General features: G+C 41.5%; 2 protein-coding genes across 5 annotated transcripts in view; both read right to left on the bottom strand.

Moving 5' to 3' along the window:
- Positions 1-2,676, bottom strand: part of LOC109525751 (UPF0469 protein KIAA0907 homolog) — a 14,904-nt gene extending 12,228 nt beyond the window's left edge. For both annotated transcript variants that reach the window (XM_019886512.1, XM_019886513.1), the window contains exon 1: positions 2,530-2,676. In XM_019886512.1, coding sequence (XP_019742071.1) covers positions 2,530-2,558 — 29 coding nt within the window. In that variant the 5' untranslated portion in view covers positions 2,559-2,676. The remainder of the gene's footprint in view (positions 1-2,529) is intronic.
- A 1,925-nt stretch (positions 2,677-4,601) lies between these two features.
- Positions 4,602-20,667, bottom strand: part of pde8a (phosphodiesterase 8A) — a 74,768-nt gene continuing 58,702 nt past the window's right edge. For 2 of the 3 annotated variants that reach the window (XM_019886491.1, XM_019886492.1), the window contains 11 exons: positions 19,383-19,460; positions 18,698-18,768; positions 17,374-17,538; positions 13,988-14,036; positions 13,715-13,850; positions 13,432-13,630; positions 10,935-11,152; positions 8,921-9,053; positions 8,284-8,448; positions 7,199-7,328; positions 4,602-6,426 (listed from right to left, as the gene is read on the bottom strand). In XM_019886491.1, the coding sequence (XP_019742050.1) occupies positions 6,320-6,426; positions 7,199-7,328; positions 8,284-8,448; positions 8,921-9,053; positions 10,935-11,152; positions 13,432-13,630; positions 13,715-13,850; positions 13,988-14,036; positions 17,374-17,538; positions 18,698-18,768; positions 19,383-19,460 (1,451 nt within the window). In that variant the 3' untranslated portion in view covers positions 4,602-6,319. Of the gene's footprint in view, positions 6,427-7,198; positions 7,329-8,283; positions 8,449-8,475; positions 8,839-8,920; positions 9,054-10,934; positions 11,153-13,431; positions 13,631-13,714; positions 13,851-13,987; positions 14,037-17,373; positions 17,539-18,697; positions 18,769-19,382; positions 19,461-20,667 lie in introns of those variants that run through there. The other variant, XM_019886493.1, reaches the window with a different exon arrangement.

Below are 20,667 nucleotides of genomic sequence, written 5' to 3'. Positions count from 1 at the left end.
ACACACACACACCCACACACACACACACACACACACACACCCACACACACACACACACACACACACACACACACACACACACACACATGCCTCAAACTCTAATCTGGGAGTGTTTGTCCATCCATCCATCTATCCATGCATGTGTGAGCGACAGATCACTTTCATTAAAGCAAAGTTTAAGGAGACTCTGGACCGCTGCCACAACCTGTAATGCCGACTGGAGAAATCAGCAAACGGAGCACAGAGAAGAAGTAATATCTGACACCGCAAAGGCACCAAATGCTTAATTTGAATGTAAAAATTGTGATGCTCCACAAAAACCGGGGGTTAAAAAAGTGGATTTGCACCATCAAAAATTTTTGTTAGAAATCGGTCACACGGTTTCATACATATTTTCCATGTGCTGTTGCCCTGCAGTCAAGCAGAAAGTGATTGAGAACAACGATGACTTGCAAGTATTTAATTGCATCCTGTTTTGCATGCAATATAATGGTTAGGTATTGGGCCTCTCTTGTGATCACATGGTCACATGATGGTAGCATTCATTTAAGACCTCATGAGACCATTTCTGTCACTTCCCGGTCGTAACTGACTTTTCCGGCAGCTGCCGTCAAACAGGCTGAGGCGGTGAAGGTGTGCCGGCAGCACGCAATGCTCTCGCGCTTTCGTTTACAAAGTTGGCAAAGAAACAAAGAAAAACTCAGTCATAGTAATATTCAGCATGACTAAGAGGATTTCAACTATGTTTGGTGCGTAGGTGCATGCAGCTGAGTGATGAAACTCAGCCAGGTGATTAAGGAGGAGCAGCAGACAAACAAATGGATACAGGCCAATCAGAAGTAGCTTCAGGCCCGACGAGCCAATGATCAACACAGAGCCAAATAAAGCAGTGACAACGTCAGGCACGCCAGACAGACAATGTAATGTCAAAACAGCTTCTGACTTCCAGATCAGAGTTCAGGGCAATTATAGTCAAGCAACCAGGATGTTTGTCTTTGGAATTTTGCCTCATTTTAGTCCTTCCCTTTCCTCTTTGAAAGATGCATTTTAACTGTAACTGAAAGAATTTAACTCAATTAGGTGGAGTTTGGTCAAATACAGGGAAGGGTTCATTTATCATAAAAATGGCATCGTGCACTAGCTGGGAAAGGGTTCGGCCTTTGTTATGTCAATATAACTGAGTGGTATTGGGTGTTAATATCACATTTTAATGTTTCAATTGATCAAGGTAATTTATGGGGATCCGTTTTTACTGCCAGAAACATAAATAGGCAGTCAAAACAACAGTTGATCTACTTTCCGGACTTTGTCATAAAATATCTAAAAATAGTACCAATATGCAAAGTTGAAGGAGGTGGATAATCAAAGTTTTTATTGGCTCAAAATGTTAATTAAACATCCATTGATTGGGTAACATGCTCATTCCCTTCATGTGCACGCATGATCAACTAGTAGCCTGAAGTAGGGGGTGCAAAATGGTACCCCCGCCCGAGGGCCCTGAAACTCTCTGAAGACATACCGGTATTCGAGTTCCTAATGATGATAAATTAGTTGCAACACCAAAACCCGAAAACCTTCTGAGCTAGGAGGCTCAAATTCCAGATTCTTTCAGAGGCGGAAAACCCGCAAGAGAGCAGGGCCAGCGCGCACTGTCCGGGCAGGGGCTCGAACGGCAGAGAATAAAGCCCGCGGGCCTCCCCGCATACCAAACTTTTATGGGCCGACGTGGGGCCACCATTTAGGGTGATCCCGCCCGTTTCCCTCTTAACAGTTTCATGCCCTGTCGCGAGTCTCTAGAGAACATTTAATGAGATTTTAGGAGAATTACGAGAATTGCGCCTCAGAAGCTACTCTTCTGTGAAAACATCTACAAATAGCAATGGTACTTTATCAATATTGTCGAAGGCTCGCTTTTATTTTGCTAAAACATGTAACATAAAACCTTTGATCGTCGCAACAGGACAGCTCTTTTTAACCCCACAAGGCAGTGAGAAGTAGAGGGAAGAAAAAAAAACGTTCCAGGATAACGCAAGCTTTTCCAAGACATTTGACTTTTTTCCCTTCATTTTCCAAGTGTTTTCTATGACTGGAAAATTGGTCAATCATTTTCCAGGACCCACGGGAACCCAGATTCATGGGTAGTTCATTTGTTTTGCGGGGAAGCGCGTGTAATCGTGTGTACTTTATTATGAGTCTCGGAAACAAACAACAGTAATAAAATCACCACCTTAAGTCCAAACGTACTAGAACCCGTACGGAAAAGTAACTGCGAATACTTTTCCGTACTAGAACCCGTACGGAAAAGTATTCGCAGTTTTATAAGTCACGTTTTAAGAGTGTGCAATTAAGTTACGTTATATTTTAGGCATCGTGGTTGTATCACGCACGCAGCATGGGATTTCCTCAAATGCTAGCAGGCCACGAACACTCGTTAGCACTGCCGTGGGTCTAAACCATGATACATTAGCAAGTTGACTGACTTGGTTCATATTCCCTTTCCCTTCTATACGAAGGATAAAAGATACTTACGGCGTTTGCCCGGCCATTCCTGAAGACATAGCACCACTACGTGAACCAGCATGAGAGTTAAAAGAGTTTGCAACGATGCTGGACAACGGCCGCAGACATCGCAGACAACGTTGCCGGCGACTTGCTGTGACGAACTTCCTGTGACGCCAGAGTCATGAGCACGAGCTGGCGGAAGTGAGAGCCCTTGAGTTTTATCATTACGTAACCTTCTCCAGTGGACCTCAACTTTTATTTATAAACCCTATGGTTGTGTTTGGAATCACCCCATATCCACGATAGACTGTAGTAGTGCCTCATATATTGTAGTGAGTTCACCATTTTTTCGTGCTGTGCAACTGTTTAGTCTGTATAGATTACCATATTTTCCCGCCGTATCACAAAATGTATCTTGAAAAGTGATGAACAACCAATGGTCATTAGGAAAGCTCGTGTCAAGGATGAAGACAGGATCCTGCAGCAAACAGTGCCAACAGATGCCACAAGATGGCGGCAAAGCACTGCTAATGAGGCCCCTCAACTCACTTCAACTCAGTTCCATGGCACCAAGATATCACAAGATGGAGCCAAAGCAAAACTTTGAGCAAATAGGTCCGTCCACCCATCTGTTCATTCACACACACACACACACACACACACACACACACACACACACGCACACACACACACACACACACACACACACACACACACACACACGCACGCACGCACACCCACACGCACGCACACACACACACACACACACACACACACACGCACACGTCATGAGTTGTGAAGATGCAGGGAACATTGTACCACTGTGCATATGCGAAGTATTGCACCAATATAGAAAAAACCCCAATATAAAGTACTGTAGAGCAAAACATCACACCACAGATGGACAGATTAATTACAATATGTTATGTGTGTTCAGTTCTTTATTACAAAACATTATGTTTTGTGGCTTCAGTTCTTTATTACAAAAATATGTTGTGTGTTCAGTTCTTATTTACAGAACTTTCACCAGCTGCCCTTGAGCATGTATGTTTTAATTAGCAGACAGTGATACTGTACAATACTGTATCTGCTTTTTTTTTTCTTCCCCCCAATTTTGCTGCTGTAGACTGCAAATTTCCCCAGTGTGGGACAAATAAAGGTTATCTAATCTAATCTAATCAAACAGAAATCTAACATGGTAGAAATTTAGAGGATTGGTGCCTGCATTTCTCTTAACCTTGTCGCCTTGGGCAAACCGTTTAAAGTTCTATTTTGTTTGATGCTGTATTTTTTGTTTTCAGAGTTTGAAACCATATTCCATTTTATTTACATGTAGTATATACACATTCTATTTTTTTAAGTAAATGGGGGATCTATGAATCAAACACTTGAAGTGGTAGAGAAAATTCGAGCTCAGTTTTGGATTCCACACCCAAAATTCAGTTTAAACGGCTGTCAGACATACCTCAACAAAAATTGTGTTGCCCAGTGTACCGGTATTTTGTAATTGATTGATATGAAGTATTTTCCTTGTAGGCGCTCACTATAAAGATAAAGCTTTATGTTCATAATATTACCTATGTTGAATGCCTAAACCAGTTAACATAAATTAAAGAAATCAAATTGCCCCACAGACGACAGACTGTTCTATCGGGAAAGCAACATTTTTACTTTATGAGTATTGCGTCACTTCACAATGGGACGCGAGCTGATCATGAATTCCAACGCAACATCTGGGTTTTGTTCAACCAAGCTATTTGGAAGAATCCCGTGGATGTGATCAAATCTTTTACCATCAACATGAGATATGCCCACTCCTGTCTACCAGAGGGTATAAATATTAATGACTGGTGATTCTTAATTTAGCAGTGGTGCAGTTAGTTTACCAGCAGCAGATGTGCAGTGGGCCATTCTTCTTTCACTGCAGATCTGGTGATCATCATTCAGTATTTAAAGTCTAAATCATGAGTGAAACATTTGTCCCATGTGTCTCAGCGGCAAAATTTGAGGTTTGCTTCCTGACAGCAACTTTGTTGTCACAGAAATAACTTAGGGCAAATGATAACTGGAAAAGCAGTCACATGAGTGGGAAGAGGCACCGCCGTTGAATAATTTCTTTTTATTTTTCATTGAACAGTTTCTATTTTTTCCGTGCCCTCAGACCAAGATGTGAATCAGAAGGAAGAAACAAGACTTCTGATTGAGTGTACAGTTGTGTCATCAGAGAAAAAAAAACTAACATACAAAGTAACCGCCTTCATACGACAAACCGTTATTTGTCGATGGCATTTATATACTGTTTAACAAGGAAATATTCTTCATCAGCAACAATCTTTTCAATGTATATCATTAGTAATCAAACTGAATCCACCTTTGAAGATGAATCTGCTCCCTGGGTCCGTGCGGAAGGATGCTGGAGACAAGTGGCCAGAATAGAATGACGTTGGGATTGAAATCAATGTGAGGCCGCTTCAAAACAGTGATAGACAGTTCTATGATGCACATCCTCTGTCATTAACCAACTCATTTTTCGATATACATGCTCTGTGTGACCACCAAATTCACAGGTATTCAGATCACTATAACGGTTGATCTCATTTGCTGCAAATCCAGTGTAAAAGTCTATAAAAATATTGAGATTTATTTGAACATAACCTGACTATGTTATAATAAAAACTCCAGATGTCTCTTGCAGTTGCACAGTGGGATGTACTGTATAAATATTGTATAAAATAAGGCAAGTCTTTTCAGTAGGATAAACCAGATACAAAAAAAATTCTGTCAGGAAAAAAAAAACAAAATTCAAGTCCAAATGGTTTTCACATATCTCTGCTGTTGTCAAATGTCAAGCGGTTTACAGCATGAAACCAGAGAGTGAGGCTTGTTGCAACAATGATTGCATCCACACGACAACTCCTGATGATCAACGATAACAGCCTGTTCTCCAATGCAACAACCCAACCCGCCGAAACGGAAACATTTTTAATAGGGTTTACAGTGCAATACAAAAGTCTGGAATTGGTACTGTACTCTTGATAAGAAAATAAAATGGATAATAGTGAGTTCTATCTGAATTGATTAGCTTTGGCTTTCCCCCCCCCTCTCTATTTTCATATTGACCAACAAGTTCAATTAGGATATTTTAAATGGAAAATATGGTAAGTCTCAATAAGTGAGCATTCCAAATAGAATGTCATTGTTCACCTATGATTGTTGCATTATTAGGGTTTTTGTCCACTCCCACATGCCAGTTACGGTATGCCATTTGGATGCATTTCTGTTGGGCACATGGAAATGCATGAGCAGTTATTGAGCAGAGAGGAAAAAAAAAAGATATTTCATATTTCAGCCTCCAGGAGCATAAGGAGCAGTCTTGCCTTACTGAGTGAATAAGGATGGAGGATGGAGGCGATTGTATGACCTGACTCGTATTGAACACCTTCATTTATTCGCACCACGTTTCCATTCTCTCCTCCAGTGTTGCTGGCTCGTTCAGTAAACAAGCAGTTTCTCGTCAAACAGCAAGGTCAGTTTCACAGCCCCGTATGGTGCACACGGGACCGAAGCTTATCCACGAGGCCTGTCCGGGACCCCCTTCTCATGTCATGACCAGCTACACTGCAAATGCCTGAGAGGCACGAGAAGTTCCAAAGGGTGCTGTCGTGTGTTCACGTCTGTTTTTTATTTCCACAGTTGTCCTCGGACAAGCTTGTATGTGCCGGCGATATCAGCGCTGCAGCTGCCTGTCAGAACGTCACTGTGGAGGACTGTGTTTTCCGTATGCACCCACACAACACAAGCAGGGGGAATGCACCGCCTACTCTGGAGGCGGTCGCAGGCTATGCAGCTTTCGCTCATCCAGGCCTTTCCAGTACTTGAAGTTGTTGTCCAAGTGCTGCATAAGATTGGGGAAGTCTGCAAAAGCTGGAGACAGTTCAGAGAAACCGTTTATCATCAGTAATCAGATTTGCAACTTTTCTTTCTAATTCATGTACAGTATTTCCCATCTGAAATTATTATCCAAGTATACAGTTAATCTCTGCATATTTGTGGTTTGGCATTTGCCAAACTCCCCTGTTTGTGATTTTGGGAGGGTGATGAAAACATGCGTCTTCAATAATTGTGTTGTCAAGACAAAGCCTTGCACACAGTGTGATACAACGGTCCCTTGAGATAGAAGTTTAATTCCTTTGCAATTATCCTCATAATGAAAAACACATTTTTTTCCGACTGAAATGAATGGAAATGCTAATCCAGCGAAGCCTCCGAAAAGACCCGACAATTTTTTATGAGTTTTATTTCATGAGAAAAATATCACTCTATAATATTTGGACTTTACGGAAACATGCAGTTTTACAGTTAAACAACAGGCATTTAGGGCTGTAATTTATGGACATTGTGCTGCTCCTTCCATTCATGAGACAGACACTCCTTCATAAAATGCAGCAAAATTAATAGTTCTCTACAGAGAATATTTATTATTTGTTAGTTAGCATGCAGCAGTCAATCACAAGGTACACATAGACATTATTCACACTCACACCTGGAGCAATTGAGAGCCTTCAACTGATAACATGTTTAGAAACAAATCACTTTACAGGGTCTTTACAAGTTTCCTCAATAATGGAAATGCGTGCATTCCTCTCTTAATAAACTCGACATGAATAATAGATTGTTCTAGTAATCACAGCCTTACCATCCCAAGCATCAAACATGTCCGTGATGAAGTAGTCTATAAAAGAAATCTGCGACTTTGGGATGCTACATGTGTTTCTGTCAAAGACAGGCATGACCACTGGAAGGCCTTGCCTCTTCTCTTCGTCTGTCTGTAACAAAGACAACAGTCATCATCCACCATCATCATCATCATCACACTGTTCTCACATATTCAAATTATAACTCATCACACTTTCTTGGTATTATATTTTTCTCAGAAAACACGGCAATTTCACAGTCCTGTTAAGGCTACTGTAATTTTATGGCCAATTACAATGTCTATTCAATGAAACAAGGACTTAGAAAGGAGATGGAATCAAGTCACGCTTATGCAAGTCTTAAGTCGTAACCGCCGCGTCACGGAAAGTCACGGAAAGCTGTGCAGCGATTTCCAAGTATTTCGAAACTATTTCAACATTTACACACAGCTTGAGTCAATGCCTGACTGTCAGTTACCCTGAACGTTGTATCATATCAGGCTAACTTGAGTCATCTACTGAATGTGTTCAAAAAAAGGCTAAGGAATTTACTGATCTTTACTGGACAGAGTGATTCTTCAAACAAAAAAATTTGGTCAGCACACTTGTGGGGCCACTAGTCTAAACATGTTATTCCGATTAATATTGTGTTTGTATATTCCACAAACACAATATGAATTAAGCAGCGAAATCCATCTCAGTGGACGGCCATTTTGTTCCTTGCTGTCGACAAAAAAATGACGACAGTTGCTCACCAATCACCTGTTTTCTGAAGATGAACCGTGATTGGTCGTTACCTGAGCCCTGAGTAACTGCGATGACATTTTCAATCGACACAATTGTCAAAATGGCCGCCCCCTGAGATGGATTAAAAAAAAAAAAATGGTGAAATTTGTTGCTTAATTCATATTCCACAAACGTAACATTAATCAGGATGCCGTGGTTACACTACTAGGACCGCATGGAAAATATTCTTGAGAAAATGTTGGAGTTGACTTCCCCTTTAACAAACCAAGAAATACAGATCACGGTTGCAGCTAACAGCAATCCCTCATTCAAAATGTTGTCACACTACTGTTTATGTCACCTGTGCAAAATACTCCTCTGAAATGCGCCCAGCCCATTCTATACACAGCTCCAGAGGCCTGCATGGATTGGAGATGTCCGCACACTTAATCAGCATTCGCTTGACAAGGATGCGATTCTCGGGGGACGTCAAAATGCTTTTCACCGACTCTTCGTCATTATTACCCTGAAAACAGACAGATTATATGCACCAAATTAATGACAACATGTCACATGTACAAGATATACACCCTCATTTGTTTCAACATTCACTGGTGCAAACCACATAGGCTTTGCGGTCTGACAACACTATTGCCCTTCAAGCCTGAGTGTTCACACATAGGGCACAATCACCCTTTTGTCAAATCAGTTGAAAGGTCAAATCAAACAATGAAAAGTTTGATTTGCATCTGTTGCGTACATTTGAAAGAGAAAATAAGCCCTTTATCAGTTACCCGTATCATTCTGTCCTTAAAAAGACAAGACAAGCTTGAAAAGTCTGCGCAGGGCATTCCACACAAGGACGAGAAAGATGATACCAAGTTGTAGAATTCTCTCCTCGCACAGATATATGTGTCTATGGCTACACCAGATTACAAGTCAGATGAACCTCGATTTCTTAAACAGCATTATTTTAACTACTCGTGAGGTCATCTCACCCCGTTCTCCTCCAGGGCAGCCAGCGGCTTGTTGATGCTGTTGACAAATTTGTTGACATGTTCAAAGTGCTTGGTCATCTCGGTGGCAAGCACCATGTCAATGATTGCCTGGCGGAGTTGTCGATACTCATTCCTGGAGGTAGGGATAGGCAGAGATCACAGATTAGTACGTAAGTAACACGGAAAGTGAGCAGTCCAATCAAACTTCAGTGACGGCGGCGATGAATGGATGCTTTGTTCATACGCCCCCCCCCTTCCCCCTCTCACTGGGGAGCCGTGCACGTGAGCTATTATGCTTTGACTTGAATCATATTAAACCCGGATTAGGTATACAAACACACAACACTTTCACAACCTGACAGTAGTACTGCATCAGAAAGTTTGGGTTGGAGAGGAATGAACATACAGGCCATCACCTTATAATTTATTGACATCCAACATATTTGTGTAATCCATTTCAAAAAGCTTAACTAAAAGTTAAAGCCCTAAATTTACTATTTTTTAATTCAACTGAACCCCAAATAAGGTTAAAATTTAAAGCACTTAGCACTCCTTTTGTATATCAATCCTGCATTTATTAACATAGAAAGTAGTTAACATCCTGGAATTGTTCCGTCACTTCAACTTTCAAGTCAAAATGGATCCCGCTCACCTCATTATAAGGCAGTCAAACCGTATGATTTCTCATGGGGTAAAAAGCTAAACCTTTCATGATATAATGGGTTTTTGGAAAGTAAACAGCCGGGGTCACCATCTTTTTGAAAGTGAGAGCTATTTTGTGGTATTGATTAATTTTAAAGGCTAACATTTTGATGCCCAATAGCCCCAAATAACAAATTGCTCAAGTGACATAAGCATTATGGTGTAAATAATATAACCCCCTAGGTGTCCACTACATGCCTAAATACTGAGCTTCGGGAAAAAAAAAAAAAAAAAATCTCCCCCTCCATGAGCCGTCACCCTACCACGGTGAAGGGGTTTGTGTGATGACCCTAGGAGCTAAGTTGTCTGGGGCTTTAAGCCCCTGGCAGGGTCAGCCATGGCAAACAGGTCCTAGGCAAGGGACCAGATAAAGCACGGTTCATAAGACCCCTTATGATGAATACAATATATGGACATTGTTTCCCTTTGCCCGGGCACGGGTCACCAGGGCCTCCCTCTGGAGCCAGGCCTGGAGGTGGGGCTCACTGTTGAGCACCTGGTGGCAGGGCCTGCACCCATGGGCCCGGTCGGGCACAGCTTGAAAAAGCAACAGGGGTCTTCACCTATGGTAAGGGCCAAAAGGGTCGGTGCATAGCGAGCTGGGCAGCATCCAAAGACAGGGACCTTGGCAGTCCGATTTCTGGCTACAGAAACTAAATCTAGGGACATGGAATGTCACCTCTCGGGGAGGGAAGGAGCCCGAGCTTGTGCATGAGAGAGAGAATTCCGACTCGACATAGTTGGACTTGGCTCCACACACAGCTTGGGTTCTGGTACCAGTCCTCTTAAGAGGAGTTGGACTCTGGTCCACTTTGGAGTTGCCCATGATGAGAGAGGTGCAGAGCAGGTGAGGGCATACTTCTTGCCCCCCGGCTGAGCAACTGTACATTGAGGGTCACAACAGTGGACGAAAGGGTAGCTTCACTCTGCCTTGTGGTGGAGGGACGGGTCCTGACTGTTGTTTGTGCCTATCTATGCACCCGCTCTTTTCACAAAAGAAGATTTCATATAAAGGTGAAGTTCATTGGCTGTCTTTTTTTTTTTTTTGCAAAACCGAAATTAAACAAAAGGATATATTTGTCCTAACCAGTGACAGTAACCACACTGTTACCCTCTGAAGGTGCTGTTATCTGACAACGTGACTAACCATGTTTTAAACAACGCATATTTAAACGGATAGTTTGCCAACAGTAGGTTAAGAATTGAACAGGCGATTAGGGGTTTTACCAGTGGTTAAATTTACAGAATTGAACAACTGGACTCAGATGTTAATTATATTTTTGTTTTGTGCTGTCAGTGTGCTCTGACGTACCTTTCAATGTTCTTAAATATGTTGCACTTATCATCTCGGGTTGTGATCTGGAAGGCGAGAGCTGCGTGGTGGCTCTCCAGTACAGCAGTGTCATTGTAGAGGATTGCCAGCTCGCTTCCCGCGTTGCACAGAAAGCTGTTCGTGCGGCCCGGGTGGTCCACGTCGTGTACGGTGGCAGCAATCAGGGCAGCCACTTCATCAATGGGATCTAAGCTTTGCTGTTACAGCAAGCCACATGAAAAGCAGAGGAAATATGAACACCGCATGTTACATTTGAGGAAATCCACCTGGCTGCTATCAAAACTAAAAGTGAACATGCAAATGTAATGTAAACATGCCACATCCTTCTATGAAGAGGCCACAGGTTGAATTGTTAACAAAGCATATCAATGGCGTCAGGCGGAATCCTTGTCAGCCTACCTCAAAAATCATCACTTTTCCCCAAAACGCCGTGTTCGCTCATTAGCATTGTCTTGTCAAAAAGCGCAAATCATTTTCAACACATTAGATTGATCCTTGATTTGTAAAAATAAAACCCGCACGTGTGGACTGACCAATAGTATAGATTTATGAGAAAATTTGAAATAACCAAATTTCGATGTGATAAAACATGCTTCTCATAACATTTAATTATGGACTGCATTTGAAAGGAACACTGACCATCTTAAGAAAAAGGAGGTGATTCCTCTTTCGCTTTCATTATGAATATTCATTGTGAATGTATAAAAAAAAAAAAAAATCTGGTGTATATAAACCGATACTATCCATCCATTTTCCGATCCGCTTATCCTCACAAGGGTCGCAGGGGGCGTGCTAAAGCCTATACCAGCCATCTTCAGGCAGTTGGCGGGCGGACACCCTGCCAGCCAATCGCATATATATATTTTATATTGTCCTGCAATGTTTTGGAAGAGCCCAAAGGGGTACTGGAGTTGAGAATTAGCATTAGTTATAGCCTTTGTATGCAACACACTAGCTGCAAGCTTGTAACTATGTTTGACTGCATTGTCCCTGTCGAATAAAGATTTATTATTCATACTAATATTACCATACGGTGCTCATTTTGCAGGTTTGAGTCGAAGCAAAATAAGTACATAAATAAATACACTAATCAGTCGAATGACGGCTCATACCTCAAATACCTTGTAAATTGGGTCACTTGTACCTCAGGGCACCTCTGTAGAGTCAAAATGGATGCACGTATGGTTTTGAATGTTGATATTCTTTTGAACCATGATTTATCAAAAGTACTAAAAGAGTTGGGAATTAATTTATGACTTCAAGCTGAAATGTTTGTGCAGCACCCAACATATCCAAGTTTTTAAAAACATCTGGTAAGGTAATTCTAGACTGTCATCTCGCCAAAGAAGGATCACATTAACGATCCTCGAGTGAATCAATTCAGTCAGAGCATGACCTCATAATGACCTCATCGCTTGGGCTAAACAGAAAGCTCACAAAGCTGCTTGCTTCACATTCCCTTAATAAGAAAACTCATCTTTCCCATTCCAATTTCAAACTCTTCAGCTCATTCAGAACATGTTAGAAACTATTTGCCATGTTCCAAGAATTCCCACATTGCCAGTGCTCAACACTTTTCACAGTAAACTTCAAATATTTACATCAAAAGATTCACAAATTTAAGACACACTGTGTTTTACATGATGACCTTCCACTTCACATTTCTTCACCAGTTGAGATCAGTCCGAACTTGAAAATGTACGTTTCATTCAAGACATTGTAGGAAATGTTCCTATTCCTAATGTTTACACATTTACCAACGACTTTCAAATTTCTAGACCGATTAGAACTTGCAGTAAATTTTTCAGTTAACTCATGACATACTGGTAACTACTCCCATTTTTCAAAAGACCCATTTAAAATAATAAAAGACATTGCCAACACATATTTTCCTTCTTCCACATTTCTTGACCAATTCCAACCATTCCAACTTCAAACTGTTTTGCTTTATTCGGGACATCTTTGAAACTATTCTCACTCATACAATTCCCACATTTTCAAAATAAAAGTCACAATTTTAGAAGACTTTGTTTTTTAATTTACCTGCTCTTTTCACACTTGTTGACCATTTGAAAGCATTTCATGTCTGACATTGATATATACCGGTATATATATTACATTTCAATTCCTTCCAGAGCATTTCAGTTCAGCCTCAGCTCTTCATCATTCATAAACAATTCCCACAGAAATTTCATTCTCAACTTTGCCGGGCATAACAAGGTACCAGTTCTATTATGCAGTTAAAAATGGTGAACAAATATCTCAAACAAATGCTGTTCAGTTCTACAGCAACTTGCTAATAGTAAATATAATGTGAAAGCAAAACTGTACCACTCTGACAGTGTCCGTGTCAAAAGTGAGCATTATCATTTTGGTCAAGACAGAATTCTAGATATCTGCTCTTGTACTGGAGCTCATGTGTGTTATGACTGTCAATCGTGTATTATCAATAATGGTCTCAGATTTGTGAATTTACCTTGACTCTCTCCTTGCACAGAAAATACGCGGTGGCGTGCAGGACATCGGCCGCATGGGAAGAGTTGTGGTAGGAGTTACTGGCGTGGTAGTTGGCTTCAATCACTTGTAGCCAGGAGCGCAAAGTGGCTTCCGGGCAGTTGAGGTACTCACAAACCCCAAAGCGGGAAAATATTTTCAAACCCAAGAAGGTCAAAGGCCTGGAAGGAGGAAATCCAGCATGGCAGTATTTGACCATTTTTCTGTATTCGGAACAAGGTCAGAAATAAAAACAGTTGCCTCACCGTTTCATGGTTGCAGCTTCTAAGTTGAAAATGTCAAAGTCCCAAGAGTCCTCACTCTCCATGGTCTGAGCTATACGAGGGGGGATGTCGTTTAGGGAAAGAGGAGTGGCCAGGTGACTGGGGATGTGATGGGGCTCTAAACGACAAGGAAGATTTAAAAATAAATATACAAACATATCGACTGTTCTTGTGTCCTGCCCAAGAAAACAGATTCAAATCAAATAATGACCTCACCTCTAAATGACATTGAATTATTGATTAATTGCAACTTACGTTTTGTGGAAAAGATGTATTCGTTTCCTGACAACCTCCGTAAACCATCCTGCAAATCGTGAAAAAGGAGTTGGAATTAGACAGAATGTACTCTACGCAGAATGAATAAAATACTTTCAGTGGTAACTTTTCACCTTTCGGAGGGAAACTGGAACTTTTCAAATACATTGACCCACGGGAAAACACGTCATATGGTTACATAAATGACACAGAATACAAAATGAATGTTACCTCTATGACAAGCTCTATTAATGGAAAAGTGAAGCTAAAATATTTCAGGCACAAAGCTTTATTCTACAGTTTTGTAACATCACAACAAGTAGAAAAGGGGGAACGAAGGCATACATTTTACCATATATTATATTTTTAAGAATACTATATTGTAGTTTATTCAAGCATATAAATCGTATCACTTTTCTTTATTAAAGACCCTATAAAGTGAAAATAAATGTCTTCTTAAAATTTGACACACATACACACACCACAGAGAAGAGTGTGGTGAACAACCTTAACAAAGTTGAAGCTTCAAAATTGTAAAAATTCCAGTAATTCTCTCCACTCTCAAACGCTGTGTGGGCGTGTCTGCTGAATGCTTTGAAGCGACGCGCCACTCAACTGTCAGTCAAACGCTGCTGTTACAACCTGGAAAAATGGATGCTACTTTTTCATATGCCGACACATAGCTATAAGTCTCAGACACAAAAATACATCCGCTTAAAGCCTCTGGTGGCTGGATTATATCCCCACAACGAGGTGCTCTAAAGTGGCCATGCCAGTGCCAAGGCCCTGTCCACACTCTGGCTGCCTGAAATCTGTATGTCGCACTTGTGCCTGATAACCGCTGATGTCAACAAAGGTGCTGAATTTCTTGTACAGTGGGTGACTCATGCTCGGGCCCTGTTTTAGCCACATCCCAAAAATCAGGAGAACTGAAATGCAGAAAACCAGCTGAACGCTACAGCTCGGCAACTAAGTACTGCACAAATCTCAGTCTTTGCGCACTTTTTCCGGCAATCATCTTCAAACATGTATAATGTATTTAGAAATAAATCTTTGTATTACCTTGACAGAGTCCTTAAATGTAACACATCCACTGTATGGCACTGCTATACTACGGCAATGTCGGACTTGAAATATCACTACAGTATCCAAGATATGTCCTCAAGCTATGTCATGACATCAAAACATATTCCACCTCATGTCACCTTTGTATTAAAAGACATAACAGCGACCCGCCAGACTTCTCGTTCCGTCTCCCCCATGTTAGTTTCGTCTTTGTTCTTCTGAACGGGTTGTAACTGGGAAGTAAATTCCTTGTGTGTTTCTTGCCGACATGGCCAATAAATCTGATTCTGACATACTGATATGCAGTCGGTATATTTTAGGCTAAGTACGTTGGCGAGAGAAATGTTTACTTGACAAGTGAAAAAGGAAGAGGAGACTAGCTCATCTTTGACCTGAGCATTGTCTCACGGTAGCCCTGCCTCCGAACACGCTCGCTATTTTAAGACTTTCTCATCAGAAAGATGACAACTCCTCTCGAAATGTTCGCCGGGTCCTTTGAGTTCAGTGTCACCGGAACAAGGCCTACAGTTGAAATGGCACCGCAACACGACGTATTCGAATACAACCGCCCGGAAATAAGCATATCATATAAAACGTCTATCCATTCATGACCATGAATTTATATTGGTTTTTATCAGCCGCTTTCACAGAACACATCTTTTACAGGGAGGGTGAAAATGTATGTGTAACCCCTCCCATCCCCTTCTGAATACACATTGTACATTTCTGAGTTAAGTCATGCTTATTCATCGGATGCGAAGAAGAACAGGATGTTTCCAAGCCTGCACGGGCGAGAGAAGCGAGGTACATGTGCTGCAGGGACAGAGAGAAAGGAGGGGGAGGATTTGGTGAGTGGAAGAGAGGGCGGGCTTTTCTCTTCAGCCTCCAGAAGCACAAAGGACAATCTAACGCTTCCTGGTGGGTTGTTGCCAAGACTGCCAATTTGGCACTTGGCCTACTTCAGAATTTCACTATCGCTTTCTCGTAATGTCACTCAGTGACTCTTGTTCCGGATCTTTCTGCGCCTCAACGGTGAAACTGTTTTTCTCCAACCTTGTCAAAACTATTCGCATGAAGTCAGATGTGCAAAAATGTTTGGAAATGCTGTCATTTGCATGGCAGCCCTGGAGTTGGCGAAGGCCCGTTGCAAAGAAACACCAAAGGCTTGATTGACTCCAGGTTTGTTTGCACAAAACCTGCAAAATATGAGGAGGAATGGAAGTAAATACTGTAGATTAAACTAGCACATGAAATGCGATTTATCACAACTGAGAACAATTGCGGGTGTTGTTTTTGAATTTAAATACCAAATCATAAAGGCAGATGGTTATTGTGGCATGGAGCAAGTGAAGGCAAAATGAGGGGCGATGGGAACAACCGATCATTTCCGCTCATTGAAAGAGTTTCGAAATGGCAGAAACCAAAATTATTTAGAAAGCAATTGTGGGGCTGATTTGAATGCAGATTTGAATCACAGATTTGCACATTTAAAAAACAAAACAAAACATTGTAAGGTTCAATAGTAGGCAGAGACAAAAAAATCCCACGTTCTCAGGAGGCGTATATTCAAACAAAACCTGCCTTTTCTTTAATATCTGCCTTCGTATTGAAGAAATGATCAAATTCAACCTGTTCTTTACTCAAACAGGGAGTTGACAATCCGACATCATTAGCACCCACGTTCTTTAAATGTGCAGGCTGTGTGTTATTCAGAAGGGCTCATAACCATCGCGGCGCAATATCCAGTGTCAGTTTGCCTATCTCGCTAAAATCTCAATTTCCACCACTTCAAACTTCCTTTTGCACTCGCAGTGCTCTTCCAAAGTGGTGAAAGTGCAAAACAACAACAAAAAAAAGGGATGTCTCCACCGTTGCCAATTGTTCCACAATCTTAGAAGCTCATCTGCAATATTCCCACCAGCAGCACATACTATCTGTTAAGCATGAACATCCAATACAGCGCCCGCTCTGTGGAATTTTGGTCAGTCAGGCTCTTCTCGCGAGACTTGCGTCATACCCTGAATTGATCACCATTAAAATGGTGAAAAGTCATTTCAAGAAAAGATTTGGGTATTTAAACTGCACACTCTATAGCAGCCCAAACTGGTCCGTTAAGTAAAGTTGTAAGCTATTTCAATGATTGTCAAACAGGCATACACTTTTTGTCAACTGGGTTTTTGTCATAAATTTATGAATGCTATGTTCTATTGAACCATGTAGCGTACAGTTAAAGCAATTCTGTATAAAATGAAGACTTCTTGGTTTGAGAGCAAGCACATTCAGCATTTCGGTCTTGTTAGGCCTGCAGGAGCAGCGCTTACAGTCATAAGTCCGCCAACAAGGTCATTCGTATGAGGGTCTTCGTCCTTTGTGCCCAGCTGTGGGGAGTAGAGCTCCGTGGTCCTTAAGATCTCAAGTACCCGATCTAAGGCCTCTGCCACAGGCATGGGGCTGCTCTCCTGTGCTGCGTTGATGATGTTTATGACCTGGAGGATGAAATAAGTGCCATTAAAATGAAGAGAAACGTCATTCATCTCTTTCAGACATCCCCCATGCCTCCAAAAAAAAAAAAAAAAAGTGAAGTTCTTTAATAAAGAAAAGTATTGTAAATAAAAAGCAAAACAAAAGCCATAATAAAATATCATTTAAAGAGAAACCGGTGTAATGAAGCATAACTGAGCTGAAAGTGACACACATACTGGAATATTTGTATGGTGGCATGTGCCTTTGAGGTTTGCGGCTTAGTGAGGGACATGAGTTGTGACTCCAGCTCCGGTTGGCCATTTCCCATGGAGTTACCCAGTGTGAGCATCTTTTCCATTCTGCTTGTGAATGTTTTGACTTTGGATTTGGGGCCTTGACTTTATGTCCTGCTCGAGAAATGAAAAAAAGTGCTTCGGCGACTGTCACTCTCCTTTTTTTTTTCTCTTCACGTGGGCGACAGCATAACTGGAACTCCCTCGTGAATTAAAATTTGTCGCACAACACAGCAAAAACAAACGAAAACAGGGTCATGGCTCACAACTTGAAAAACGCCAAATTTAAGGCACTCGTAAGTCTGGCTACTGCTGTAAATTTGCATAATTCAACCAATATTGCGGACAAAAGCTGGCAGTGGGAATTATCAGAGGTGTCTCTCAGGACACGGATCATCCTGGCCTCATGGATGACTACTTTAATTTGAAGTGGAGCAAAACAATGTAAAATGTAATCTTACATTGGTTTCCTATGGCAGGGCCTCCCGCGCACCCACGCACAGTAGTAGGCTACTATCTAACTGTGCTTTATTCTGGAGAGGATGATGCCCACAGGGACTGCCTACACAGTCAAACGATACAGCAGAGAAACTGTAGCATGTCATATGACCCATCTCTGGGGACTTTCTCTGTTTCCTTCCATCCTGCAGACTACATCAAGCACAGAAATAGTGGGTCAGCCCGGTGCGGCATGCTTTCGTGTGCATGAAATGGAGCATTTTATCACCATCCTCTCTTGACATGCTTGCCTGGCCTCTAGAAAATTGGATCTATTTCTGGTGGATGTACAAAAAGGGCTCGTGGCGGTGATGGTGGTTTTTATAATCGCAGTGTTGTCATGAGATTCGAAGCATCTGCACACACTGCACACAGATGTCTGAGGCAGCACCTTAGTGATGGGAGCCTCGATCGTCATGGAGTGGATTCGGGCCATTGAGGAGTGCCTTCGCTGTGAGCTCCCTGCCAAATAAAGAAATACAGAAATCAAAATGAGTCATTGTTTATTTTTTGATACCCATGTACTCGGGATGAGTAAAATCAAACAAAACTCGCCTTTTTAAAAAATATCTGGCTTCCCCTAAAGTATTGAAGAAATTATCGAATAGAACTTTTTCTTTCGTCAAACAGGGAGTTGACAATCCGCCATCAATTGCACACAATTTGTTTATGCATGTGCAAGCTGTGTGTGACTCAAAAGGGCTCGTAAACATTGCGGCGCAATATCCAGCGTTAGTTTGCCTCTTCCGCTAACACGTTCATTTCCATCACTTCAAACGTCATTTTGCACTTGCAGTGCTTTTCCAAAGTGTCTGTGGCGGAAGTGCCAAAAATAGGGTCGTCTCCACCGTTGCCAATTGTGCCATAATCTTAGTAGCTCATCTGTAACATTCCCACCAACAACGCATGCTATCTGTTAAGCACAAACATGCAGTTCAGCGCCCGCGATGTGGAATTTTGATAAATCAGGCCCTTTTAGCGAGAGCTTTCTAATGAGAGTGTTTATGTGCTCCTAATCAACACTTGATTCAAACAGACAACTGGGGAGCGTGTTAGTTTCCATCCATCACTCTCACCGTCGCTCCCCCGAGACGTCGTGGATCTCACATCCAGAGAGCCTTTCCTCCGGTCTTTGTGCTTACTGGATTGGATGTCTAGGGAGAGAGAGAAAACAACATCTTAAGTAATGATGCACAACCAACTTTTATAAATCAAGCCATCCCCGACCCCTCCACTACAAAAAGGTGACTTTGATTGCGGCGACCCGTTGAAACCTTCTTAGTCAGTCATTCTGCATGTTATTAGTAAAATCTTTGCATTCACTTATTTCATATACAATACAAAGTGTGCGATATTTGACAATAAAGTTGTATTCAATTCAAGTCAATATTTTTTCTCATGGACTTCAATGACATCCACAAGTCTCAGGAAATCCCCTGCTCCATGATTTACAGTCAGCCTCAAAATTCAAAGAATCGTGCCTCTCTGGTGCTCGACACTTATTCCCAGGATACACATGGTGGGTATGGCAGAAGTCTGAACTGCACAAAAAAAAAAAAAGACATGCGAACGAGAGGAAATAAGCCTGAAAAGAATCATCCAAGCGTATCATTCAATGACATTGACTATTTTGTGTTTCCTGGAACACTTATCCAACTAGACCCCGTGGCCACGGGCAGGCCTTAGGGGGCCGGGCCCGCCCACCAAGTTGCTTGTGCCGCCTCACTTGAGGCACAGATCTCTAAAAAGAAACACATTTTTAAAATTTAATTGTTCTTATTGTGCAAAAGGCTTTAGAGCAGGGGTGTGAAACTCATTTCACATGGTGGGCCACATACGGCCTCGGTAGATGTCAAGTGGGCCGGACCATTAAAATGATACCATACTTTGCTATAAATAACCAAAACAATGTCTTTCCTTTGTTTTGGTATAAAGAAGCACAAGAACATTAGGAAAATGTTGAAATTTAATGAACATATCTTTTACAAAATATTTCATGAAGCACCTTACATTTCCTTCGACAAATGTGCAATTTACTTTTATCATTCACATAAATGCATTGCAAATGATCCCACTGATTGTACAAACATTAACAAGTAATTGGTATTGAAAAATATAGTAATGCACTTTAAGATTAAACGAGATTCATAAAGAAAGGAAGTTTTAAACCATTTACACGTGCATATAAAATCTAAATGTAATCCCTGCCTACACCTTACAAACTAAGGAGAGTGCTATTAAATGTGTAAATGTGAGAGTGCTATTGATAGTGTCTGCTGTCATGGGTCTGTCACAGTGACGGACTGAGGCTGCTGTTGTCTTCTTCTCTGATCAAAACAGTGTCCCCTTGCGGATACTCAA

Source organism: Hippocampus comes, unplaced genomic scaffold, assembly GCF_001891065.2.
Source record: "Hippocampus comes isolate QL1 unplaced genomic scaffold, H_comes_QL1_v1.1 scaffold261, whole genome shotgun sequence".
Lineage (NCBI taxonomy): Eukaryota > Metazoa > Chordata > Actinopteri > Syngnathiformes > Syngnathidae > Hippocampus > Hippocampus comes.
This window is presented reverse-complemented; position numbering and strand designations above follow the sequence as displayed.